Genomic DNA, 27,074 nt, shown 5'->3' with positions numbered 1-27,074 from the left:
AGGCGCTCAGCCAATCAGCGAGCGAGCCTAACACCGCGGCCGCCTCACGCCCGCGGCGCCCGAGGGCGAGGGTCTGGGGCGCGGCCGTGCTATGGTGCCGGGGTCGGGCGGTGGTCGCACACCTCCGTCCCTCCTCGCAGGATCAGCCGGGCGCCGCGCGCCATGACCCGTCCGCTCGGCGTGGGCTCGCCATCACCGAGCCCGCCCGCTACCCGCTCCGGGCGCCATTTTAGGCCGGCAGCGGGCAGGGGGGCGGCCCGGGACTGCAGGTACGGGCGAAGGGCGGCGGTTCCGTCCGGGGCGGGGAGCGGGGCCGGTCCTGTGCGGAGCCGGGAGTTGGTCTCAATGGTCCTTATCCGGAGCGCTGCGTGCCGGCCGGGGGCGCTCAGCACGTGAAGGGCGCGAGCTGTTGGGGCGGGTCCGGAGGAAGGCGCGGAGATGCGCCTCTCCTATGGAGACGGGGTGAGGGAGCTGGGCTCGGTCAGCCGGGGAGGAGGCGGCTGCCGGACACCTCGCTGCGGCATGCAGTGCTGGAGGGGAGCTGGCAGCGGGAGGGGGACCAGCGCTGGGTGCCGTGCGATGGTGGCAGGGCAAGGGGGAACGGCCCTGAGCTGACAGCGAGGTGTAGGCTGGATGTCGGGAGGAAATCCGTGACTCAGAGGGCAGAGAGGCACCCGAGCTGCTGCCCAGGGCGGTGGGCGCCGCATTGCTGGAGGTGCCAGCGCTGCGTTGGATGGGCGCTGGGCTGGTGGGGGCACCCGGCCCGTATTGGGGTGGAACTGGGTGGCCTTTAAGGTCCCTTCCAACCCAGTGCGTTCTGTGATCCTCGTGTGGCCCTTCCAGCTTGGGGTTACACGTGGTTCTGTGGTTCTTTCTGCCGTGTGGGTGACTGCTGGCTCAGGTTGCACAGAAAGGCACAGAAAAGAGTTATTCTCCTCAGAGAACTTAAAAACTACCAGCCCAGGTGAGCCCCAGCAGTCCCTTCCATCTCAGCTGTGCTGTGGTGGGCAGGCAGCCTGGCAGTGACAAAAGAAGCTGATGCTGGCTGGTGTTTTCAGCTCATCATTCAAAATCTGTGAGTCCTGTACCTGCCTGCGTGCCCGCCGTGCCTCTCACTGCTTGCTGTCAAGCCTGTCTGCAGGCTTCAGCAGTTGGACTGTAAAGAGAAACCTTCACTGGTTGTTGGTAGTGCCCTCCAGTCTGTGCCTGTTGTAAAACGTACTCTGATAGAAGCTCTGTTAATAGCACAGTAAGTCTTCAGATCTGATGAACCTGCCCATGTGCTGAAAATCTTAATTCTGCTGAAGACTTGATAAGGTTCTTCAGAGGCTGCCAGATCAAAGAGGTTTTGCTTCTAGCTGTCTGAGGCAAGTGGCAACTGTCCTATGCTGTTAGCAGCACCTTGTTTTGTTTGTTGACACAGATCCTCTGTTTTGGTAACCCTGAAGGCTGGAAGAAGGGGTGGAGCTAGGAGTTCAGTTCCTCTTCTGCTGTTGCCTGCCCATGAAAGTGAAAGTACTCTCATGGTTTGTTTCGGCTGCTCGCAAATATTTATAAACAACTCTGATCTAAGAAAAAAAAAATACATTCTGCTACGTGACAGTCCTCTGAAAGAACATTGTGAGGTTTTACGTGCAACTCTGTGTATTTTTTGTTCTTTTTTTGTCATCAAGATGGTACTTTTCAAGGTTTTGCAAGGCAAAGTTGTGTTAGGTAGAAGAGCAGTAAGTAGTGATTAATGTTGCTTCGTCAGTTCTTCTCTCAGGGCTGGTTTTTGTCCTCCTATTAAAGCAGTAACGGAAAGCTGCCGGTTACAGCCCTGTGCCCTTGGGAAGTTGTGTATTTTTGTATGCATGAAGAGCAGAATGGAAAGCCTGATGCTTTCTCATGTTTTTCCTTGTGCTGTACTGTAAGCTTGCTTCCTTCTCACAGCTCCTTTCTCTTATTTGAAGTTTCTGGTATGTTTCTATGCCGAGTCTGAAACACATCTCATCGCGCTGCAGCCAAGTCCAGCTTCTATCCCAAACAGAACAAAAAAAACCCCCAACCAACGAACAATCCCTTTTTTATTGGTAGTACCTCTGCATGATTATGGTACAAGCACAGTGGTGTTACAAAGCACTTGCATTCAACGGAAGGGCAGCAAAAGGATGCCCCTGAGATAGGGATGTGGCTGGGGAGAGGAGGAAGAGAGCAAAAGTCTTTAGCTTTGGTTTATCTTTAAGTGCAGAGAAGGAATCTTTGCAGTAACTGGTGATGAGATTTGGGCTGCCCAAGTGGTTGGTATTGTAGATACTAAGTATGGCTGCCTGGTTAGGAGCCAGGGCCATTCTGGGAAGCTGGGCAGTGCTGAAGCTGTGAGCGCTGCGTGGCCTTGGAGCTGCAGGAGTGGCCCCAGGCGAGTACTGAGTGCTCCCTGCCTGGAGGCAAAGCCACAGCCGCAAGCAAATGGAAATTTCAGCCTTTTGATTCTTCTGTTGAGCTGAAATTGCCCGTGAGAGGGTGTACATTTCTAACAGCGACCAGATTGTCTGAGTGAGGTATGGTCTGAACGCTGAAATACTGCTCTGCACTCAAGAACTGTGAATGAGTGATTGCTTATCTTGCTGTATGTGTAAAAATAGGATGGCTGCAGGTGGCTGTCCCTGTTGGAAGCCAGGAGATGCCTGCTGGAAGCTGTGCTGCTGATGGGACCGTTCCCACTGAGAAGCTGTCACGGCACCATGAGTGCAGCTGGGCTGGAGCCAGGAGTGACCCTGTTCTCTCCACCTTCCTGCTTGCTGGCTCTGGCTCTCCTCAAACAAACACACTTCATTAATCTAACAGCAAAACTCATTTGGGGGAGATAGTGAGTTGAATTGGCAATTATTTTGTTGTTAGAATAAGCAGTCTGTGTGGTTCTGACCTTAAAACAAACCACAGCATTTTCAGTCAGAGTTGCCAGCAGCAATGGGTGGCTGTTAACACCATTGCATTGGGTACTGGTGAGGTGTCTTTGGCTTTAGGCTGGGAGGGTGGTTAAGACTCACAGGGCTGATGACAGAAGCAAGTGTTTGAAAGGAAGCTGACGGGTTGGCTTCATTAGCGTAGAGTGAGGGTTTGCTTTCTCTGATCGATCCGAAAGCTGAACTTCAGGTTGAAATAAGAGCTGCTGGCATTGACAGCAAAAAAAAGCACAAAACCGCTGCAAAAAATAAATTTCAGCTTTTTGCTTTATTCACTGTGTGGACATTTAGGTGTTGTTCTTACAGATGATAATACTTATCTTTTCTCTTCAGAAACCAGTCTATTACAGAGTTCTTCAAACCAGTTTTAAAACAAGGTAAATATAAATATCTTCCACTAACAAAATAAAACCAAAGAGTTTTAATTATGTAGGTCTGCATAAGTCTGGGCTCTTTCCAAACTGGAGCAGTGGCACAATGACTTCAGCTTGCCAAATACGTCTAAATGAGCACGTTTGTACTTTTCTTTCTTAAAAACATAACTGAATAATTAACTTCCTGTCAAAATGAACGTCTTTTAGTAGCAATGTAATTAGTGAAGTTATTTTATCACGCTTAAGCTAGGTGGTTATAGCAATGACAGCCACGTCAAAAATCATGCAATTGTGATTTGATACAGGAAACAGATTGTGGGGTACTAACAAATACTAAGTGATTGAGTAAATTCATTTTGGGCTGTGTGGGAGAGAGGTGAAATACCAAGCAATAATATCTAAAAAGACTCTTCCAAGACTCTTCCAAGACTCTTTCCCTCTCCCCCAGTATTTTGGTTGTGAATGATTAATCTTCTCTTTGCTCTTTCAGAGCTTGGCCATAAAGACAGAAGTGTGTTGTGCTCCTCAGACACAGGAAACGTAAAAGATGCAGGAATTGGACTGCCTGTTCTACGTGCTGAATGCTTTGAGAAGCAAACGACTCCTGCAAAGAAGGTTAGAAGGAAAAAGATGCCAGACCCGACACCAAAAACGAGTCCTATATTAGATGCCTTCCAGAGAGGAATTGAGAAAAAAGGCAATGTAAACATATTAGAGGACAATGCAGTATGCAAGGCACCGGGTTCAGCATGGCCAAGGGTTGTGATTCGGAAACTCTTTGCTACCACAGCATCTCCCAGGAATATCTTGGCTGAAAAAGATAAAGGTGTCAAGCCTGAGCAGGGAAGAAGTGAGAAGTATCTGGATGTAACAAGAACACTGCTGTCTTGTGAAAACAGTTGGGAGCAGAAAACTGATTGTATGGATGTAGAAGAGACCAGTTCAGACTCGGACAGATGGGTTTTAGCAGAAGCTGATTCTCAGAAAGCCTGTGCTAGAAATAATGGCAATGCAAACAGCACACCTCTGTGTCAAAACTCAGGGCTTCTCTTGAAGTTGCCGTGCACTCCGCCTGACTCCAAGTTCAGGTTAGCACTGGGAACTCTGCACAGAGGAGGAAAGCAGAAGACACACAAAACGAAGCGATCTAAGGCACATCACTTAAAGCCATTTTCAAGAACAAGTGTATCACATCAGGTGTGTTTAGAAGGGTTGTTAAGGATTGAAACCAGTGACCTTTGTGCATGTGACTTGTTTTAATGTAGGAGGAAATTCTGAGTGCTGCCTTTTGCACAAGCAACAAAGTGCTTCTTCTTTGTTCCTCTGTAAACGTTGGGTTGTGCTCCCGGGTAAGCTGATTCACAATTGTTTCTTGGTAAATGAGAAATTCTGGCTTGAGAATAAATAGGCTGACGTAGCTGCAAGCATGCACATGCAATGGAATTTAAATGGTTATTTTGTAGAGATGTCTTACTGGAAACGGTGTTGTATTTTCTCCTGTTGTAACATAGGGAACAGCCTGGCAGATTTCTGCTAGTTAGAAGCTGTGGTGAATATCAGTTCAAATTTATGAATTTAAGCCACAGTGATTGGATAGAATTGGGAGTAATCATATCAAGTATGAGGTATTTCATTACAGTTGAGTTATATTCTTGTTTTGAACAACCACGAAAGCCCTTTAAAGGGTAGGTATTTACTTACAAGGAAAATCATTGTGTGCCGTTGTGAACACAAAGAAGATTAAGCTTGTCTTTCCTTTTTTCTCCCTAGCGCCATTCATCCTGTATCTGATTGTCTGTGCTTACTGTAGTTTTGTAGTTGAAGTTCCTCATGGATTGTCAAGGAAGGCCTGTATTAGTAAGTGGCCCAGAGAGACAGGTGGCTAATGGCTTTAATTATTACTGCAAGTGCAGTGATTTAGAAGCAGGCCAATCTGAAGAAAAGTTAAAAAATGAAGGAAAAAAAAAAAAAGAAAAAAATTAGAGTTTGGAGGAAGAGTCCCTTTGAGACTGTTGCTGCTGTGTTCTAAATTTATCTTGAAGTACATTATTGTATTTCTGGGAGTGTGTGAGACTGAATGTGTTCTGGACCCAATACTCAGCTCAGGACATCAACACTCTGTTTTTAAAACACATGCAATTAATATTCTATCCTCTCCCTCTTTATTTTTAGGGAAATGGATATTCAAGAAAAATATCACGTTCTGGTTCAAGGGACACTGACTCAGGTAGGTGCAGTACTACTCTCGTGGAATTAATTAAGCAATCAGGTTCATCGCTTACTGACTTTGTTTTTCTATTGCATGTATGTAGTTAAAATAGATTCTTTAGATTGTGGTATGTATTATGATAGTTGAGTGCAAAGTGAAAGTTACCTCAGAAAGAAGATTATGTTGGTAGTGGGATTCAGGTGATTAGGACAATTTGCATGCAATTTTATGGATGTCAATGATAGCAACAGTCGTTAAAAATAGTTCCTAACTCATTAGGGGAAGCAGATTCAAGATGTGGTTTTTGAAATGATATGAGTTTACTCTAAAGAATAAATCTACTTACAGTCCCTGCCAAAAATCACTGCTGCTGTGTAGTCCAGGCTATTTCTAATACATGGCAAGCTTGAAGAGGTTTAAAAGTAATTTGGGATTTTAGTGAAGAATGGATTGTTTATTAGTGATTACCTTTTTGTGTTAAAGGCCATAATAGTATTCAGAGGTTCATTTGGAAAATCTGAATTCACTGGGGTGATTAACAAATTTTGTTGTTCTGCTGCTTTTTATTTGTTTAAGCTGAAAAAACCCCACTGTTCTTACAGAACAGTAAGGTTTAGTCGGTATCCTTGTTGCTTTTTGCTGCTTGTAACCATCTTATTTTGTTGTACAGTAGGAAGAAGTCAGTATGTAAAGCTTATGTGAATAAACCCTGAAGTGGATTGATGGAATAAGTGTAAGATCAGTGAAGTAACTTTGCTTCAGAGCATTATTTTTATACAGTAACGTTCCCATGGTTTGATATGTCAAATTCTACATTTTTTTTTTTTACTATGTAATGCTAACTGAGAATGGCAAAATTATTCTTAGGAAGGATCAGGTCTTGCTCTACTTGTATAGCCCACCTCACTGGATTTAATAATTGCCAACCAACCACGCTGTTGTTACTGGCCCAGTAAGGGATGATTGTTCTTAAAATAAGCTAAAAATCCAGGGATTGCCATGGTGTGGTTCCTTGGCTGTGCAAGCCTATTGGACTCTGTGCTGCCATGAATCCCTTCCACCCATGCTAGCACTGGGAGCTGGCCAGCGCTGCGAGGAGCTGATCCGGCTGAGGACTGATGGCAGTGTATAGAAGTGGTGTTCTGCTGTAGGTGCTGAGCTGCTTCTCAAATGAAAGTATTTCACTTCTAGGTTAGTTAAGATGAGTGGCCAGGTAAATCTGAAGTGTGGTCTTCTGTGTTCAAGGAGAATGAATGTGCTGTTGTTCCTGGTCCAAAAATTTCAGTCGTAGTTGATGTAAAAATGTGTGTTGTAAGTCAGTTGTTGTTTTGTTTGGATTTTTTTTTGTTCTGTTTTTAAGAGTAGACTGTTTTGGCTTTGACAACTTCTTGAACAGCAATAGTGGTTTATTTCTTCTTAAATGTTTTTCACAGATGACGCATCCCAACCAAAGCAGGACTCAAAGTATGACATATCATCTCCAAATGCATTGAGAATGTCCCCTGAGAAAGCTGCCAGTGTGTGGAAAAGCCAGTCTGTTCCATTAGTTGGCTGTAGATCTCAGAGGTCTTCTGGGAAGAGAAAACGCACTGTAGTGAGTGTGTATGCAAACAGTCCTAATCAGTGTGAAGAAACACCTTCCAATGACCCTGCTTTGAGAAGGTCCTCTGCAACTGGGAAAAACAGGAGGTCTACTTTGGTTAAAAACGTTGTGCTAAAGTCTCCATGCATGGATGCGCTGCAGCTCATGGAGGCTGCTGCTCTACCCAGATGTGATTCTCCTCACTCAGAGGAATACCTCAACTCAAGCCATGAAAATGAGAAAAATAATTATTCTTCTGGGGGTTTGTCATCATATTCCGCACAGCGTTTAAATGAAAATAGCCAGGTTTCTGTTGTAGACACCAAAGAGAATCAATTGCAGGTGGCCAACTCACACTTCTACTTGGACAAGTCCCTTCCTTCTCAGGAGAGAAGTGCTGTCTTGCCTTCTCCACACCATGTAAAACAAACAACTACCATACTTACAAAAGGTGTGAAATCTCACCTCCAGAATGATGTCTTCTCTCAGGTAATACCAAAAAGATGTATGCGCAATAGAGCTGATAGTATTCCACCCAGCAATACTTTTTCAAGAACAGAAGAAAAGGCTTTAGAAGATGTTTCTGATTCTTGTCCAGTGGAAGGTTCTAAAAAGCTTACGGTCTTGGAAGAGAGCGATGAAAGGGTTCAGTGTTCATTGCCTTTTAAACAAGGGTGTGAGGACAACAACTGTATATCTTCAGAACTCGCAGGAGAGTTAAAAGTTGGAAGGACCTGTACAGAGATGTGCAATATGAATGGCAAATCAAAAAGCAGTTTTGATAGTGAAGATGAGACTTTGGAGTGCACTCTAGATGATGATGATGATGATGACGATGAAACATTCATACCACTGCAAGAAATCCTGTCTTCAAGTAGCAGACCTCAGACAGCAGCCCTGGAAGGAGACAGTTTTGATGATCTCTTCAAGGGCACCGCGGCTCTGACTGATCATGTAAGTAGATTAAAAAGAAAGGCCTTGTGTGCTTTTTTACAGTGCCTTTTTTCAATGACAGTCTTCCTTTGTTCTTAATGTGTGTAAACTTAGTTATTTTCCTGCAAAGCTGGTGACTTGGCTTCCTTGAGGGTCCTGTGCTGTGCAGTGGAATGCAGTCAGTGTAAGGGTGCTTCTTGCCCTTGAGATGGTTCAGAAATCTGTGTCCAGTATTGGTCTGCCTGGTATGTTCCTTGAGGTTGAATGTCATGGAAATTGAAGTATGTTAGGATTTCAAAAAGTGGAATGAATTCTGCTCGCAAGGGATGAATGGAGAAGTATCTAACTAACGATTTACAGGGTATTATGGCAATGAATTGATTTGTTTTTTGAAAGTTATCCTATTCAATGACAGTGTGTCAAATAAATTGTGGTTTTGCAGCTCTACTGTAATGTTTTAATTAGCAAAGTCTTGCGCTTGTACTGGGTGTAGCATTCCTGACAAAGGCAACGCAGGTTTGAATGGCTGTATTCAAGTGTGTCTGGCAAGGCTGGAGTTAACTTTCTGCACAGCAGCCTGCATTTCAGTGTGATGTGCTTCATGTTTGTGACTGGAATGCTGTTGGGAAGTCATTAGTTCTTCAGCTGTTGCTGAGAAGTACCTGCACAGTGTGAAGGCTACTTTCTGTTCTCTGTGCTGTGGCCCAGAGGAGGCCAGAAGAGGGAGAGAAGCTTGTTGGCAGAATAGCTGTACTCTTGTCCTACTCATCTCCCATCTATAAATCTCTGACATGGTTTAGTTTGCTGACTGAGTTTCTTTTAAAACGTTTTTCCATAAGCAAGTGTTGGGCAGCTGTAATTGTTTTATCTGTCCTTGCAATTGATGAAGCAGGCAAATTATAGAATGGACTTTGTTGGTTACGTACATGTTCCACAGTCTTAATGGACGTGGCTGTGTAATTAATGGTCAGGAATGATAAACAGATACAGCCCAGATCAAGCATTTGTGGAACATGTGTGTGTCACTGCATCGTTTGGTGTATCCTCCTTCTGTGTGATTAATGACCAGCACAGACGAAACAACTGAGAACTGTCCCAGAATTTCCATGACCATGGTTTCAGCATGTACTGGCATTTTTATCTTCTTTTGTAAGAAGGAGCATATGTGCAAGTTGGAGTACGCTCTTGATTTCTCATTGTTCACTTTGGTCACGTTAAATGGCTGTGAAATAAGGTAAGAGGACTTCAGCATTCCCATGTTTTCCCACAAAGATATGCAGCTGCTTACGTTTGACTCAGAATTCAGTTATGTTAATGAAAGTTAATGCTGTATTAACTGATTTTTTTTTATTAGCAGGTTCTTAACAAATTTCTATAATCTTTGGGAAACAGAAAATCCCCAGTGAGAGGGTATCCTCTTATTGGTGTTCCTCCTACAGCGAGTGAGTTTGGGGGAAGAAGCTTTTATCTCTAGTAAGGGCTTTCCTGCTTAGGAAGGTGGTGTCAGAAGGGCACTGCCTATCCAAAGCACTGAGCTGTGACCATGAAAGATTTGAGACGTGTTTTGTCTGCAGCTAGCTGAACTGAATGCTGGCTACAGAAGAACAAATCTTGCTAGCAGTTAAGATGTTCTTTGTGGAGGTGGTGTTGTGTTTTGGGTTTTATTTTTTCAGGGTTTTTTTTGTTTTCTTCCCTGCCTGTTGATTGGTTTCCTGATTTGTTTCTGTGTTAGGATTCTCACCTGAAGCTTTCTCTTGTCTAATGACTTAGGAGACGGTTTAACAGAGTGATGTTTTGCACTTCAGGAAATGGTGAAAGTAATACAGATGTACTGAATCATTTTTAGGAGTTTCTTGTGCATAGGATGGGGGATTCCTGCAGTCTCTTTGGATTGCAGTGAAGCTGTGCAGTAAAAGGCTTCTGATGTGAATGCTGTTCATGAAGGCTTAGCTGCAGGTTGGCTTTAGGGAGAGAAAGAGGCTTGCTTTGCTCTTCAGATTCACTGTGAAGCACGATCATGTCTGAATTAATCACTGAGAGATTTGACCATTACAGAAAGTTGTCAAGGAACTGAGAAACCCAGCTATTAATTGTTTGGCTTTTCGGGGTTTCCTTTTGAAATTTTACCTTCGGATAAAGTATATTTAAAATTGGAAGAGGTTAATAATGACTATAGCAGAAATGCTGAGTCACGGCCTGAAGCAGTGATTGAGCAGCTGGTGGGAAGGCAGGGCCAACCCAGGGGAGCTCAGGTGCACACAATGCACCTGAGTGACAGGAAGGAGTGGAGCCAGGATCCGCCCCTTCCCAGCCCTCATTTAAGGGTTGGCAGTGGAGGTGGGGGCATCTCTTGCTGGAGATTCCTGCCTCCCTGAGGCTTTCCAAAGGTAAGCAGCTCTTTTCCTTCATTTCTGTATCCGTGGCTGCTGTATTTGGGCTTGTTCTCATTTGTTGTAGCTGAAGACTTTGCTACCTTTCTGTTATCATCCCATTACAGCGTTACAGTGACTAACAGTGAAACAGGGAGTAGTTTGCAGTATTTTAAAAATGTCTTACTATTTCCTTTGCAGCTTTCTAAGCCTCCTGTTGGTACCCAGGTGTCATATGTGAACAGCTTAGAACATCTCTTGAAGGAGAAGGAACAATCTAAAAGGTTTGCTGTTCTTAAAACTGCTTTGAAAAATTAAATGTGGAGTTGTACGTGCTTAGACTTACCATGTCTCCCTAGCTGTGATGGGATTTGAGTGCCAGCAAGTTAAGCTTTGCCTCCTGACGCTACTGCCATAGGTCTGATAGGACCTACTAGCATGGCTTTACATGAAAAGCTAAATGACAGGCTCCCTGCAAGCAGTAGTGAGTGATATGTGCTATATCTGTCTGTCTCGCAAGAGCTGAACTAAATTTACTGCTGCCTTTGCTGTAGGTCACCTAGCCAGCTAGCAGCTGCTGGCCGGGCATGAAATAAAAACTCTTCATGTGAGCTGACTACATGAGTTTCTTCCAGTCATTTGCAGCTCAGTTTTGTTTTCCAAAGCTGTGTAGACTGTCAGTTTGCAAGCAGGTACGCAGTTAAGTGCATAGAACTAATGAGTGCTCTGGCAAGAGGTCTTTCAGGGGAAAAGTGTAATGTGGTGTATGTACTGATGGCAATCACTGGTGGTCAGCAGGTGTATATGCTAATAAATGCTTTTTCTTAAAGAATGTGACTCCAATAACTGATGCTAAATGGTGATATGTTTTGCTGTTACTGTTATTTCAGGTTGGATGAACTAGAAAAGCGGTTACGAGAAGACATACAAAGAAAGGAAATTGATTCTTCAGATGGAGAAGATGAAAATGCTGTGGAGAATGGAGACCTCTCAGAAGAACACAGGTTCTTCCTATTCCAAAACCAATTAAATCTAGTTCTTCACTTTTTTCTTAGCCTTTTCCTCAAATCTCTCCCTTGTTCTATCAGCTGTTGTTAATATGTCTATCATGAACCATTTTTTTTATCCTCTTTTAGGGCTGGGTGGATTTTCTTGTATATTGCTGTGTATTAACCTAACTCAACTTTCACATAAGGCTGATTGTTCATCATCTGAAAATGACCATCTCAGACAGCAAATAGCCTCTTGTTCAAATTCATAAAAGCAATTTTGGATTTTACAGGGCATTTATAAAGAGATTTTCAGTAGTAGCTCATGCTATACCTGACTACCATCCTGGAGAAGATGTATTTGATTTATCAATCTCTGGGAAAATCTTCAATCAACATGACCTTGACTTGAGGAATTTCCATTTCATCCCTCAAAGTCCCATAGAAAAACTTCTTGTTAGGTAAGAATAACCTCTTTGCATTTTGTGTTTACTTGTAAGATTTTCACAAGTGTTAGCAGTTCTTAAGGTAAAATAGTATCTTGGCATACAAATGAACTGTAAGCAAGACTGACTCTTTTCCTGAAATTGTCCTTTCTAGGCTAGCTATATAGAGCAGTGAATAGCTGCTTGACCCTTCCTTCTTTCCTCTTCAGTGATTCTTGTGAAAACATCTTAAATGAGGTGTGAGGGAGTGTTCTGGCCTCTTCAGTATTTATACTGTGGTGGACTACAAAAGCTTAACTGTCCCGAGGCAGAAAGAGGACCTCAGTGATGAAGTGATCTGTGGCCAACTAACATTGCATTATGTCTGCTTAAAGAATGTCATGTACTGAATGGGCCTGGGACCTAAGATTTCTCACCATTAAGATTGCAGGAATTCAGTTTATGGCATCAGTTAAATTCAGTCATTGAGCTAAAAGTGTAAATAATACACACTACAGCTGTTACCACACTGCTAAGAGGTGTGTTCATGAGGCTGTCAGGCTGCAGGTAGATGGACAAATTCTTCTTTAAATTCCATTGCTTTCAGTTGGTGATTTACTCCCAGCTAGCTCCATCAAACTGAGAGCATTGATACAGTGCTAGAGGATTTGGTCTGTATGTATGTTTGTACTGTTTTGGGTATGAGGAGGAGAGTAGTTTCAGTTTGCCTCCTGAGGAAATTGTGTTTGTGTTAGTTTCTGGATTGAGGCCTATCTGTTAATATGATTTAAAGATCACAGGGTTATAAGCTTCAAGAAGCATCTTGTAAACTAGTGACTGGAGGAATGAGAATTAAACAAATCATCCCTTGCAAAGATGATTGAATTGCTTAGGCATTTTGAAGCCACCCAGCTGGCACATATTGGCTCTCCAGTTGACAAGTAAGTGTCTTCCTAGCCACCTCATCAGTCAGATAGGTAGATGGTATACAGAGAAGTCAGGACTTGGGTTTCTCAGGAGACCTACCTGTCCCAGTAGTTACTGAGAATGGGGAAGACTGAAGAGGGGCATGTGGAAATTGGCTGTTGTTAATTGGGTATCATTAGTTCAGCTGCTTAGGGCATACATTGCGTTATAAAGAAGATTAAAATAGTTTACTGATAAATCTTACAGATTTTCTGTTCTCCCAACAGTTATTTGTGTACTTCAGCAAAATTTACAGGGCAAGATGAGACCGTTTGATTTTTAATAGCTTAATTTTTACCTCCAGATGATTGAAAATGAAGATTCTTTTTTAAAAAAAAAAAATAATAGGTTGAGATTATTTCAACTTCAAACTCTTTTTTTCTTTCCCTGTAAAAGAATTTGTAAATTTCATTGAACAGTGAAGGAAAAAAGATAATCTTGCTGACCCTACTGAGTCCAGCAGCCCATCTGTGTAGACAGGCATAATGATTCACAGTACAGTGGTATAAATCAGTGTGTTTGTTGATATTATTCTCTAATAATAAAAATATTTCCAAATCCTGTAGTATGGCATTTTGGAGAAAAAGGTGGTTGTTCTCTACTTAGTGCTTTAAAAATCTTGTCAAGAAAAAAGTTTAATTGCTACAGTATCTCATAGTGGGTACAAGCATAATAATATGTTTTGACCCTTCAGATCTTCATCTACTGTTGATGATCTGAGGGGTGGGGAAGTTCTCAATAGCTTTGTGAAACTGCTGCTTCAGTCACTAATGGATTGTTCTCTTCCCCACTCTTTGCCTTACAGTTCTGATGTAACACAGCAGATTTTTTTGGCTGTTCATGGTTTTCTGAGTACTTACAGTTGTAGTGTGTGTCCCATTCCAATTCTAAAGTGGCTTTTTCAGGTAAGGACCATAATGTTCTTGCAGTTAGACTCTATCTGGATAGGCTGCTCTTCCTAAAGGCTGGTCATAGTACAGATAATTGGTACCAGTGAATCTGTTGCATTAGGTTAGCAATTTTTTAATCCAAAACAACTTTTTTTTTCTGGTTCTGATTTTTTTTCTGCAGTCTGAAATATTTTGTCATTAGAAATGGAAACACTGGGAATAGCTTTTTTTTCCCCCCACTTTCTGATTGACTGCAAAACTTCCTAACCTTGCCTGTCTTTGTACGTGGCATTTCATCTGAAAATGGCACAACATGTGCTGGATGAGGAGGTGTTTCAGGATGTTAAGTGTGGGGCAAATCAGAAGCAAATGTTAATTTGTTTCCTTCCACCCTCAAAAAAAGTGCACCCTGCAATTTGTGCATGTATCACCTTGTAAATCTAAGTACTGCGTTGTTTGTAAAATGTTGGCACACATTATGGCTCAAAAAGTCTAGAGACATAAAGGAAATGTGTCAGTTTTCTTTTTAGATGTCTGTGTTGGGAACTTACATCATTCTGTTGCTCTCAAAAATGCCCCTGTCCTATCTTCTTTCCATTACTATTCACCACTAACCATTCCTAAAATGAAAAATAAAACTGGACTGCCTGTAGGATTGCAGATAGTCAGTTGACTCACTTTGCTTCTAGCAAAAGGAGAATGTTTTTGTCCTCTTACCTCGTTCTCCCCAGCTGGGAAAAGATTGCCTTGCACTTCTTGTGTGAGCTCTGGCTTTCTTCAAATAAGGTGGAAGTGTGAGGCAGCTCAGTTTGCTCACCAAGCACAAAACTATCCAGCACCTGGGGGGAAAATGAGGGGGGTTTGCTGGCCTGGTGAAAGGCACCAGGAAGCATGATCTGTATTTCTCAATTGTATTTTTGTAGTTAGGCATTCATTGTCTTGGCTTTGTATTGAATATGCTCAACTTACCCATGATGGGTAAAGGTTGCAGTCAATTCTCAGTTGCCCTCGCTTCTGTTTAAAGAGTTCAATTTGATCACAGGTAGAAATAGGTTCCAAAAGGTTATATGATACCTCCATTCTCTTACTCCTCAATACCTTCTTATGAATAGATGGATTCAGCTTGGAGTTGTAACATTCTGATACTGCAAATAACTACTTTTAGCATGTTCACAGAATGTGTGCACTGCTTGAAATGATTCATAATTAAAATATTCTCTGTGGTTTGTGTTGCTGAAGAGGGCTTGGTAGTTATTTGCTGTTTCATCATTTTTATTTTACTTAAGAAAACTGATGTTGTGCAGCTCAGTATTTGACATACAGCTCTCTCTTTTTCCTCCACAGATGATGTCTGTTCATCCCAGCTATTGTGTTTCCACCCAGATTTTAGACAGGTTGATAGAAATAACACTAAACAATGGTGAGTATTTGAGGGATGGAGAACTTACCAACTGAACAAAATCATCTCCCTTCTGCTAAATAGAGGAAAAAAGCATTGGTTCTGTTCCGTGTTTCTGACATAAGCAACAGAAGAACTTGAACTCATGTTCTTGAATTGGTCTTCAGTAAGGATGTGCAAGGTTTACCACAAGATGTCATCCTGGTGTATATTTGCCAAGCCGTGCATGTGATACAGAACCTTTTACACTTGCTTCTATGCTTCCACAAATGAAGTTGACCTGAGGAGGAGCTCAGTTTGATCAAAAGTCCTTCCTGTCTTTTAATGTAAAAGCTCTTGTAGTTTAGGGACTGCAAGATGGTTTTCACCTCGTAGTACCCAACACTGCATAGTTTGCTTTCCAAATTAATGGCAAAAGAAAAAACTGTGTATATGCACAGAAACACTTTGGTTGGGTCTGCTTCAGCCTATGCTGTTGCTTGTCTGTGTGTTCTCCCTTCCTTCATCTGTACTCTTAAAACTCCTTGAGTACCAGTTCCTTTGTATGTTCTCCATGTCTTCATTTAGATCCATCAAAGTCACTACTTCATTTAGATCTGCCAGTTAACATCATTATAGTAATCAAGTTCACTTGAAGCACTTGGTCAAATCTACTGAAATTGTTCTATGTATTCTCAATGTCATTGGAAACAGGACTTGTTTGATGTGAGAGGGATTGTAGCCTCCTTTATTTGTTGCTTTGTTGGCACTCAGGTTGTTTTGGAAGGAGTCACTGAAACTGATCAGTGAGCGTTCAGAGAACTCGGAGAGGTCTCAGCAGATCTCCATCTCCCTTGAAACAGGATCAAGTCACCTACAGTTGCTCTCGAGTTTGTTAAACTACGACACTGCCTACTGTAGAGTCTCCAGAGTGTTCTGAGACATTCTGTTCCATTGCTTAACTAAAGATGCATCTTTTTTTAACTGAGTTGAACGTTAAGATCTGAAACTACAGTGTGTCAAGTGTTGTTTGTTTATATTTGTGATATTTTTCTTGAAGAAATAGCTGGATGTTGCACTGAGTGACATGGTCAGAGCTGTCACAGGCATGGGTTGATACTTGGACTTATGATCTTATTGGTCTTTCAGCCTTAATGATTCTGCAGAGGTGTTTATTTACAGAGGTGTAAAATACTGCATTAGACTACTGTAGCCCTGCTGTGGTTCTGCAAGTAGCAGCCATTCTTCTGAGATCAGAGCTAGTAGAATGGATTAAACTTCTGGAAAGGAATTAATGCAAACAACTAGACTGAAACTAATATGTCCCATATCTCTTACTTGTAGCCTCCATCAGTGATGAGCAATCTAAACCGTGGATCCCTTCACTAGCTGATGTGACAACTGTTCTGGTCAATATGGGTATTAGGCTTAGATCTCTCTTTCCATTGCAACATCTTCAGCCCAACTTTAATGAGCGTGATATTTTGTAAGTGTTTTCATTTTTATATCTGTTGCTTAGGCTATGACCCTTTGATGTCTTTTGCTTAGAGTCAGTGTTGTTTGTTGCCCTACAGCTTCCTAAGGGGGGATTCACAAGAGTTGTAGCCTAACTGTAAATAATGAGTTACTAGTTTAAGGTGTGCGTGCTGTAGCTGAGGACAGTTGTCATTTGAAGGTGCTCAAAACATGCAGGGTTTTTTCCTTCAATTTGATGCAGATAAGGCTTTGTGGGCATTTAAATTGCTGACTGCTCAAATTAGTGTCTCTTTTATTAGAAGTCAGATGCAAGGAACAGTGAGCAAAGAGCAGCTGGGAGGATTTACCAACTCTGCCAGTCCAGCCTTCTCCAGCCTACCAGAAAGCAATCTAATGAATGTGATCAAGGTGAGAAAACCCCACTTAGTATGCACAGGGTTTTTTATTCTTGCAAGCAAAAACCCTGGTACCTTAATTTAGCTTTGGGCATGGTTCTTTGAGTAGGTAGAACCCTAGCACTGCATCTGGCTTCACATTCAGCACATGATCCTCCAGGAGCTGCTTGAGGGGGGAAAAAAATAGAATGCAGGCAATTACTAGGAGATAAGAAGATACGGATACATAAGTGTTACAGTGACAAGTTGTTGCTTGAAGGAAATTTTAACATGAGGGTGCAAAACTTAAGTTCTCGTTACACTTTAGTAGAATCTAATTTCAGATTTTAATGTTATTTTTGTCTTTTTTTTAAGTTCTTAGACTTCTGCACAACAGTAGTTCAAGATGGATATACAGATGAAGAAATATTGCTGCTACTTCTGTTGCTTTTTAAAATAAGCTTGGAGAAACAGCTAAAGCACGTTTCTTTAATAGATTTCCAGTGCCTTCTCACAAAACTTCTGATGAGTATTAAAGACTGGGATACAAAGGTAACTTTGGAATTCATTTTGTAGTATTAAGTTTATGAAAGTGCAATTTAATTTTCAAGAAGCTCGTTTCAATTTTTTTTTTTCCTTGGCATAGTAGAAAAGTACTGCTTGAAAATGTAACACGAACACATTGAGAGCTGTTAGGCTCTGTGGTATTTGGGAGGTGGCTGGGCATACTGGGAGGGTGTTTGCCCAGTAACGTCACCTGCCTGCACTCTTCTGCATGGGGGCTGTTGTACTGAGCTTGCAGTGATTTGGGTAAATACTGATTATGTTTAAGATGGCTGTTTGAAAGAATTAAGCCAATGATTGCAGGAAACTGATCAAACGTCAGCAAAAGCAACCTGATCTCAGCTAGTATACTGCAAAATGCTATTTAGCAGGCTTAGCTACAGGTGCAGTGCAGGAGTATTTTCATGTGCATCATCTCTTGCTGCGTATTTTGCTTGGGAGCAGATGTGTACTTTGCAAATACAACAAATACTTGCTGTATCCACCATTCAGTAACTTGGGTATTTTTTTATTGTTCTTCTAAAGATGCCTGAGCTCTGCCTTGGGGTGAGTGGACTCTCCAGTCAGCACCATAATCTGCTGTGGCTGGTTCAGCTGGTGCCCAGCTGGATAACGCGTGGACGGTAATGATGCTACAACAGCTGATTTATCTGTGTAAACCCAAAGCCTGATAAATGCAGTAGCTGTTACAAAGGTGGTGGTTTGGGGTTGGTTTTTGTAATATTTCAAAACAAGCAAAAAACCAAAACACCAGACCAGCAAAACCAACACTGAACCAAGTATTTGGGTTTTTTTGTATGTTTCAGTTGTTGTATGTGCAGTTTTTGTTTGAATATTGTTTTTTCATCACCTCTTCTGTGAAAAAGGGTTGTTTTCCATTTCATGGACTGCAGGCATCCTGGTGCTTTATGGTAGAAAAATGATTAACAGCTTCAGATTCAAACATCTATCACAGTTTTTGTCTGAATGACCAAAAATTAAATGTTCTTTGGATGATTTATCTGATTTTTGAGTCAATCTGTTATGAGTTCTGTGTGCTTGAAATATTATAGTGTATCTGAGAGATGACAGTGACTTTGCCCCTTGCTTTCAGACTTGGAGGCAGGTATGCAGCAATATTTACTTATGCGCATGAAAAGCTGCAATAAGGCAAGAGTATTTATGTCTTATTGGCCTCCTTTCTAGTTTAGTAGCATTCTGTAATGTAGCAGCTGTGTGCATGTTTATATCTAGGAAAGCCATGCTTAGCTTTGCTGTACTTGGTAGAAACTGTGAATGTAAGACGTTACCTGGGAAATGAATTTTAACAAATCCCATACTTGTTTTTCAGGGAAGTAAGACGACGACTCAGCCTTGTGATAATTGCAAAGCTTCTTAACAAAAAGCACACGAGAATACCTGACGACTGTGACAAGCAGGTACTGCCTGTGTGTGTAATTTCCGAGTTTAGAAAACATTTATATTGCTGTCTGTGCTTGAACGTACTTTGTTTAGTACCATAAGCCTATTTTCCTGTCTAAGAATGACCAATCACTGCTTTTTGTTTAGATTACTATTGGAAGTATGTTTGCACACGTGAAGCCAGTATATTCTGCACTTCAAGTGCACTATCACTTATGTGCCTGAACGTTCATTTTGAACACTAAAGGAACAGACTTCTTTTCAGTCCTCTTCTTACATATGTTTGTAGAGTCACTTTGTTTTCATAGGAGTGATCTGCTGGTGAGACAACATACAAACACTTTAGTTTGTGAATAGTCAAGGATTGCCGAAGCTTAAAAGCTTCAATGTTAATTAAAAGTCCCTGTCATAGATGTTCTTGTCTTAGATAATATGATAGTGGTGCTCTGTTTCGCATTCTCCATTGCCAGTAAAACAATCCCATTTATAAATGCACGTGTATCTATAGATGTCTCTTCTGCATCAGTATCTGGTGTACATGAAGCCTTCTAATATGCTAGAGAAGATGAGAAAAGGAGAGCAACAGAATGTCAGTGAAGAACACACTGAAGAACGCATTAATACAGAACTAGAACCAGAGGTATGTAGCCAACAGGACTTCTTTTTCAATTTGTCTTCTTTACAGCTTCTAGAGTTCTGAAAATAAATCTCTTATGGTAAACCAGTTTAGAAAAACTTCCATTCAGCTGAAAATTCAGAATTGGTTTGGTTATTTGAGTCTACTATGAAATGTGTTAGCAAGTATTTTGATCTGGATGGGGAAAGTAATGCCAAATGTGAATTTAATTTTCAGTAACTGAAAGCCCAGAGAGCTTTGTGGGCCAGCTAGGTAACTTAAAACAGCATAATGCTGTTTTAAAATGTTATGATATATGAATGTATTATTTTCAGTTATTTAGGAGTTGGAGGGTGCCAGTGAAGTCATAACACTGAATTATTAGGGCAGCAAGAATGCTATATGTTAAGATTGTTTTGGCTGCTACAGCTCTGTTGATTTCTCTACAGGTATACTATCTAATCTACATCCTCCTCCATCTCGTCAGTGAAGCTAGCTTCTTTGACACTGTAAACTCTGATCAAAGGGTAAGTAACTTCAGTGACCAGGTCTTTAGATTTTAAAAGGCATTATCATACACTTTTGGCTTGTTGTGGGAGAAACTTTTGCTCTGAGGCAAAGCAAATGTGAAAGGGCTTTTCTCTGCAGTAAATGCAGAGAAAGAAACCTCTGCGTTTTTGTAAGTGGAATTATGTAAAAATATAAGGCTGCAGATCAGCAGATGTTACCTTTCACAGAATAAATGGAGATTAGTACAGATTCTCAAAACTTCAGTGAACCTATGTGAACTTCTTTAGTAAAGCTGAAATTGTTCAATCTAGAATAAAACCACTTTGAAAATAACCAGTAAAATATGCTGAAACATACAACAGCTGTGTTGGGGTGCAGTCATGTGGCAAGTGAAGGCTAGGACTGTATCTTTTCTGCTCTCTGTAGCAATATTTCCCCTGTGTTGCAAAGTGTGAGTATCTGTTAACCGAGACCTTCTGTTTGGCCTTCTGGTAGTCTCGATTCAGATTTCTGCAAGCATTTGCTGTGAGTTGCTTGCTTCACAGTTTTCGTGTAAGTCTTCTGTCCCATTGAACCACTCCTGCCTCTTAAGAAATGTCATATGATCTCTTGAAGATACTGGTAAAGCATTATGTTTGCTTACGTTTTAGAGTCGTAGAATAGTTTGGGGACCTCTGGAGGTCATCTGATCCAACCACCCTGTTCAAGCAGTGCTGCCTAGAACAGGCTGCCTAACACCATGGTCAGATAGCTTTTGAATATCTCCAAAGGGTGAAGCTGCCTAACCTTTCCTGCAACCAGTCTGAGTACTCAACCACCTTCGCAGTGAAGTGTTTTCTCATGTTCAGTGAAACCTCCTGTGTTTCAGTTTGTGCTTCATTGCCTCCCGTCACGGGAACCTCTATTTTAAAAGAACAAAAAAAACCCCCACTGGCTCAATCCTCTTTGCAGCCTCCCATCAGATAATTTTAGACATCGATAAGATCTCCCCGAACCTTCTCGTTAGGCCGAACAGTCCCAACTCCCTCAGCCTTTTCTCAAAGGAGAGGTGTTGTAGTCCCTCAATCGCCTTGGTGGCCCTTCACTCTACTCTCTGCAGTGTCACTACGTCTGTGTTGACTGGGCACCATGCTGAGATGCTGGGAGGAAAGGATCACTTCCCTCAGTCTGCTGCCTGATGTCCTGCTGCTCTGTCTGACAAGTAGCCAGGTGGTTGAATTCCCCTTTTAAGGCCAGAGCCCGTGAATGTGAAGCTGCTCTTCTGTCTGTAGAGGGCCTCATCTGCTTGTTCTTCCCAGTCAGGTGGCCTGCAGCAGGTACTGATGTAATGTCACCTTTACCTGTCCTCTCTTTAATTCTAACCCATAAGCTCTCAGTGGGGTCTTTATCCATCCTCAGGCAGCTGCTTTTAGTCATAGAGAGCAACATGCCCTTGTCATCTTCCCATCCTGTCTCCTCCTGAAGGAGGAGTTTCCTACTCAATTGCAAAAAGATGATTACATGCTGTAATATGAAGCCAAACCATCTTTGGTACAGAAAATACTTATATTTCAGTGACCTCCTGAGCTTTGTTCTTTATAAACACCTTCCTGAAGATTTATGGGGATTTTGAATTCAATTAAAAAACAAAAGCAAAAAAAAGTTTTACCTACTCAGCTAATTCCTGTGGACTGCAAAAGGAAATTACCTGAATCATGGTTACTGAAGAGGTTATTTTTAGCTGTTGTAACTTCAGAACCTTTTTCCATCAGTGGAAGACCTGAATGGTATTTTTCTTGCTACTTTGGGAACAGAGGGGACTTGCAAACCAGCTAGTAGGAACTTCAACGTTTGTGATGCGTAGCTGTGTTCTCGTGAGACTTCAAAATTGCTTATTTAAGCTTGTAGAACTTTCAAGCCAGCTGCATATCAGCAGTTGATATAGGTCATACAGTCTTGTTTTTTCTTTTTTCCCCTTCCTTACTTCCTAGTTTAGAGAAAACTTCAGGTTAAAGCTTTTTATTTTTACATTGAAATAAATATTTGAAGTAAATATTTTAGTTTCAATGTGGAACATTTAAATAGCTGTACATTTTTATCTTTATTTAGCAACACTTGCTGAAGCTTTGTGGTACCTTAGATAAGCACATAAAATGTGATATTAGGGAAGATGCAAGGCTGTTCTATCGAACAAAGGTAAGACACCTTTTCTTGTTACTTGCATTTGGTCTTCTCTTGTTACTTTCGTTTGGTCTTTATTAGTGTTGTTCCATCATCTCAACACTGGAAGTTCTGAGACTTCCTCATGAATTTGTTTTTCCTGGTTTTGCTGTCTGTCTGTACACATAAATGCAGATCTGTTATAATGCACTGAAAATACTGTTTGCTAACAGCAGGACGCTGACAGCACTTGGATGTGAGCTTGTTTTCCTCTTAGGAAGGCATCTCAACTTTCAGACCAACAGTGTTGCTCCTTTTCTCTGCCATGGCAATCTCTGGTAACTCACAGGAACCAGTCTTGTACTTTCAAGAGTGGAGGCAATATGCAAAGCTGGATACAGAGGGCAGAAGAAACTAGCCTGACTATCTTGTGTGTGTCCTTCACTTTCAAAATAATGACATAGTTAAATTAGTTGTTTAAAATGTGTATTTATGCCAACGCTGTATGTGGTGTAGCATCAAGCTTGGCTAATTGCCTTTCATTTGCTTTGTAGCACGTAGCTTGCTAATGGTAGTCCTAACTTTGTGACTTTCATGCTCTGCATGCTGCTATAGCAAGCTGAATCTGATCTCAGCTTTGAAAAGCATTGCTGCCTTCAGCTTTGTCAGACGTTTGCAGGTGTGTGTTCATAACTCTCAAGATGGCCGTGAGTTTTTTATTCAGCCTGATGGGTTAGAGCTGGGATCCTTTCAACAAGCTGATGAATCTTGCCTTGAATTTTTGAATCCCAGATCCCTGTCTATTCTGTTTCTGTTATCCATGCACTAGGAGAGGATAACCTTGCTCTGCTTTTCCCCTTTGTTACTTCTGTTTTTTTGCTGTAGTCCTGCAGTAGCTACCAGAAGACACCACCGTGCTGGGTTTTACACTGAACACAGAGCAAATCTCAGCTCTTGTATTTCACACCTGCTTGTGATTGGCTCTGAGGGAAAAAAAAAAACCAAACAGTTTTTTGTATAAGGAATTCATTTTGGAATCGCAGTGCTGCATCCTTGGCTTCTGTGATTGCATTGGCAGGCACTTTTTCTAGTTAGAAACAACAAGACCCGTGTCACAAACTGAACTTTTAACAGTGGCTGAGATGGGTTTTTGGAGGCCAGAGGCTTGTGTGGTGATTCCAGACAGTTATTATGGGAAATCACATGTTTGTGTAGATACCTGAGTTGGGGGTGAGTTGGAGTTGAGGTGGCGATGCTCTCTGCCTGCTGTCAAACTGCTCCCTCCCAGAAAGCCTCGAGCATTGGGTTTTTGTTTGGGGTGGTGGTGGTGATTGTAATTTTTGACTTTTTTTTAACAGAAATGGCTAAACTAATCAATCTGAATTTGCAGGTAAAAGACTTAGTTGCTAGGATATATGGCAGATGGCAAGATCTGATACAGAACAGTCGGCTTACTCAGGTAACGTAATGAAACAGTTTTATTTTCATATTGCAGAGTCTGCTCATATTCTTTTCTTAAAATTCTGTCTTAGCTGGCTTTCGGTAAAATAGAGGTATCACCTTTATCCTCCACAGTGCTGTTCTCATAAATGGCTTATGTAACACCCTGAAGTGCTAACACTGAGTCAAGTTGCAGAGCCTGTCTCTGATTACAGTCATTAGCAGATACTTCAGAAGGGACTTTTGAGTGGGGCAGGAATGCAGTGAGGCACTTCCTGCTATTGTCTGGCAGTTTGACTTGGATGCTACTCCAGTCCAGTGCTCTAAGCACATCTGTTCAACAGCTCTTGATGAGCACAGCCCCCTCCAATCTGTCTAATTCTACGCAATTATTAGGAAAACCTTTTAATGCTTTGTCATCTAGTGAATTTCTAACAGGAAGTTTAAATTACATGTATGTGCTTAGTACTGTTTTCAGTTAAAAACTGTGTAATTAAACATTTGTCTCTAAAGCATATTGATCAGTTGAAGCAATATTCAGAAAAAGACATCACTTGTAGTATCTAAGGTTTCCTGTTACAGGAAGGGAAGTGAATTAGGTGGCAGAGGTGGTTGCAGAAGTTACTTAGCATGATGGAAGCTGGTAAAGATGCACCTCTTAGAGATATTTGATTGATGTGGGGAAGCTGGCAAGTGTTTCAAATTAACATTGTAGGGACTTGCAAACTGCTGTGGTGATCTTATGCTAAGCAGTTGCCTGCTCTCCTCCTCACTTCAGTGTTTGTTGGTTTGTTTTGAGTTTTCTATTTTGTTTCTATTCTTCAGGGAAAGCTGCATGACTTCTGGGAGCCAGATTCATGAGGTCTTGCCTAGATCAGGGAGATAACAACAAAAAATACCTGAAACCAAGGAATGCATAGAAGGGACGGAGCTTCACCTCGGTCAGAACGCAGGAATTACTGGTTGCCTGAATTGGAACCTGAGCTTGGTTCAAGCAAATACAAAAACACAGCGATCCAATCTGATTGGCATTGCTTTTACTACGAATGTGGTACTTCTGAAAGTGGGTGAACTGAAGCAGCAGCTGCCTTTGTAGCTCTGTCTGGATTGAATTTTATGATGTTGAAAGTTGAAGGAAGTTTTCTTATTTCCATTCTTAATCGTGACGTCTTTGGAAACTGCGTGTGTTGGTTTTCTTGCTGGCTCACAACTATAAGTATTGCTTTGGGACAGGTGGGAAAGAACTGCTCTGTGATATGAAATATGAGTCTAGAAACAGTGTTAGACCTCCTCTGTTGGAAGGAGGTGAGAAAGTGCTTCACTACTGATCTGAGTAACAGAGCTGCCCACACATGCTGAGCTGCAAAGCAAGATTCATTGGTATGACCGCCCAGTGTCTCTAAATAATAAAATATGGCAGTGATGTGCACAGGTGATGGGGTGTTTTCTTCACTTGAGGGTGGAGATAGCTGAAGAGAGGCTGTGCCCATACAGTGTAAGTGGATGCTGCTTTGCTCTGTCGTTGTCTCGTAACAAATAACAGAGCAGAACTTATTACAAATAACAAAACAGCATTTGCTGTTACTGCGGTGCATTCACTTTAACTCCCTCATCTTCAGACATCACTTATGCAGTGAGTGTGACTGCACAGGAAGTGATCCTATAAGATCCTATTGTAACTGAGATCTCATTACACGAGAAACAAATACCTTTAAGCACTTTCTCTGCATGGAGAAAATACTGTTCCTAAAATATCGAGTCAGTGAAGATTAGAGGAGAGGTGGCCCGTGCATGTGGGAGTAACTGTGAGAGCTGTATGGGGTCTGAATTCCTTTGTGCAAAGTCTCACTGCATGCACAGCGTGCGCTCAAAGCTCCACGAGCTGTGTTTGCAGTAATCAGAGAGATGTAATCCCTCTGTGTGCTTTCCGTGTGAATGCCATAACTTAAATGGTACACTGTGTTTTGTCTGTGGTGTGTGTGAACAGAAATTAGAGTGGTGAGTAGAATATCAAATGGAAAATCCAGATTTTTAATACTTCTACGTGTGCATTTTATAGTATTGTTCCCTTTTAATTTTTGTAGATTGACCTACTTTGTCTTGTACAGTAAACTACAGCTTGACAGGAATGTAAAATAAGGTTGAAGTTAAATCTGTAGTCTGCATGTTGTGTGTAAAGGAGCTGCTCGAGGTGGGACACGGCCTCCAGGGGGGGCGTTCTGTTGGCAAAACCCCACTTGGTGTCTCTGTCCCCTTCCCAGGATTATTAACTTCTCTTTGTCCCAATAAGTGTTACGTTCATCGTTATCTGAGGGCAGAGAGAGTCCCTTTTTAATCCCTGTGTTCCAGCGTGTTGTTTCAGAATTGGTTGAATCTACCTCAAAGGGAGTCTTTGTTTGACAACAGGGCTGTCTTAGGCTGACGACAGCAATGAAGTGGTATACAGGTGTGCCAGTGTCATCCTCTGCTCTGCCCGTCGTTCCCTGTGTGACCACATTCCCTCTGGTAGCAGCTGCTTCCTATGTTGAATATATTGTATGTGATTTTATTAATGTTTCTATCTTTTTCTCACCGACGTTGTATACAGTTTTTAAAAGTACAGAACAGCTTACTTTAACATGTATATATTTTCTTACCATGTAAAATTGAATTTGTGGCCCTGTATATTTTGGAGAAGGAAGGGGTGAGGTTTGGATCAGCGTCTTCTTGTTCCTTGTATTGCAGTTTGGAGCACCTTTTGAAAGCGCTGGGGATTTTTTTTCTGTACAAAATAACCACTTTGATATTTACTTCTATTCACCAGGCCAAGGAGGAAATAAAACCAGGCTTTTCTAATCAGTGTCTCTACACAAAGTCAGCACATCAAGCACTGCACCAAAAAAATGGCTGCAGGTCCCGTCTGTGTCTTCCTGCAGTGCTCGGGGTTCCCAGCCGTGAGCTTACTATAAATGGAGAAAGTCTTGGAGTCGTTCTTAGCTCTGCCACTTCTGTGTTTCCATGCTTGATGCCTGTGTGTATACAGTCTGGCATTCTGCCTCTCTCCCCCTCCCTCCTTGTCTGGACTTCCTTCCTTCTGGCTGGAGCTGAGTACCAATCCCCAGTTGCTCTATGTGGACCTTGGCTGAATTGGAGCTCATCGCTATCCCTGCAGAGGCGAAACCAAAGCATTGCTGCAGCGTCTTAAAAGGGCTGCTGAGCTGAGTGCTGCTCCGGGACTGCAGGGAACGGCCCAGCAAACCTGCTGCCATCTCCTCTCACCCACTCACTCACCGCCCCCCAGCCAGAAGTTCCATGCATTGAAAAAGGCTGTTTGCACACTACATGTCTTAACTGCTTCGGTTGTCTTCAGATAAGCGTTTTTGCACTGAGGTTTATCTTTTGATATTACGTTGGTTGTATTAAGTACCATGTTATCTCGTTCCATGGGCAGTTAGGTGTACTTTATCGCAGTAATCACAGACAAAAACAAAAAATTAAAAGTGGACTATAAAATA

At 41.9% G+C, this 27,074-nt stretch overlaps 1 protein-coding gene across 3 annotated transcripts; it reads left to right on the top strand.

Moving 5' to 3' along the window:
* Window positions 1–41: 41 nt before the first annotated feature.
* SLF2 (SMC5-SMC6 complex localization factor 2) lies at window positions 42–27,074 on the top strand. 3 transcript variants are annotated; one of them, XM_015288749.4, is made up of 20 exons: window positions 42–269; window positions 3,279–3,322; window positions 3,810–3,934; window positions 5,492–5,546; window positions 6,962–8,064; window positions 10,614–10,696; window positions 11,303–11,416; window positions 11,695–11,862; window positions 13,598–13,697; window positions 15,027–15,102; window positions 16,405–16,546; window positions 16,836–16,944; window positions 17,286–17,462; window positions 18,000–18,097; window positions 18,805–18,892; window positions 19,384–19,515; window positions 19,941–20,018; window positions 22,090–22,176; window positions 23,531–23,599; window positions 24,406–27,074. In XM_015288749.4, the coding sequence occupies exons 1-20, from the start codon at window positions 163–165 to the stop codon at window positions 24,439–24,441; spliced, it is 2,991 nt and encodes a 996-aa protein (XP_015144235.2). In that variant the 5' UTR covers window positions 42–162; the 3' UTR covers window positions 24,442–27,074. The 3 variants fall into 3 exon arrangements, with proteins under 3 accessions (XP_015144235.2, XP_421726.6, XP_025007425.2); XM_421726.8 differs by having other exon boundaries at window positions 3,810–4,516; XM_025151657.3 differs by lacking the exon at window positions 3,279–3,322 and having other exon boundaries at window positions 3,810–4,516.

Source organism: Gallus gallus, chromosome 6 (assembly GCF_016699485.2).
Source record: "Gallus gallus isolate bGalGal1 chromosome 6, bGalGal1.mat.broiler.GRCg7b, whole genome shotgun sequence".
NCBI lineage: Eukaryota > Metazoa > Chordata > Aves > Galliformes > Phasianidae > Gallus > Gallus gallus.
This window is presented reverse-complemented; position numbering and strand designations above follow the sequence as displayed.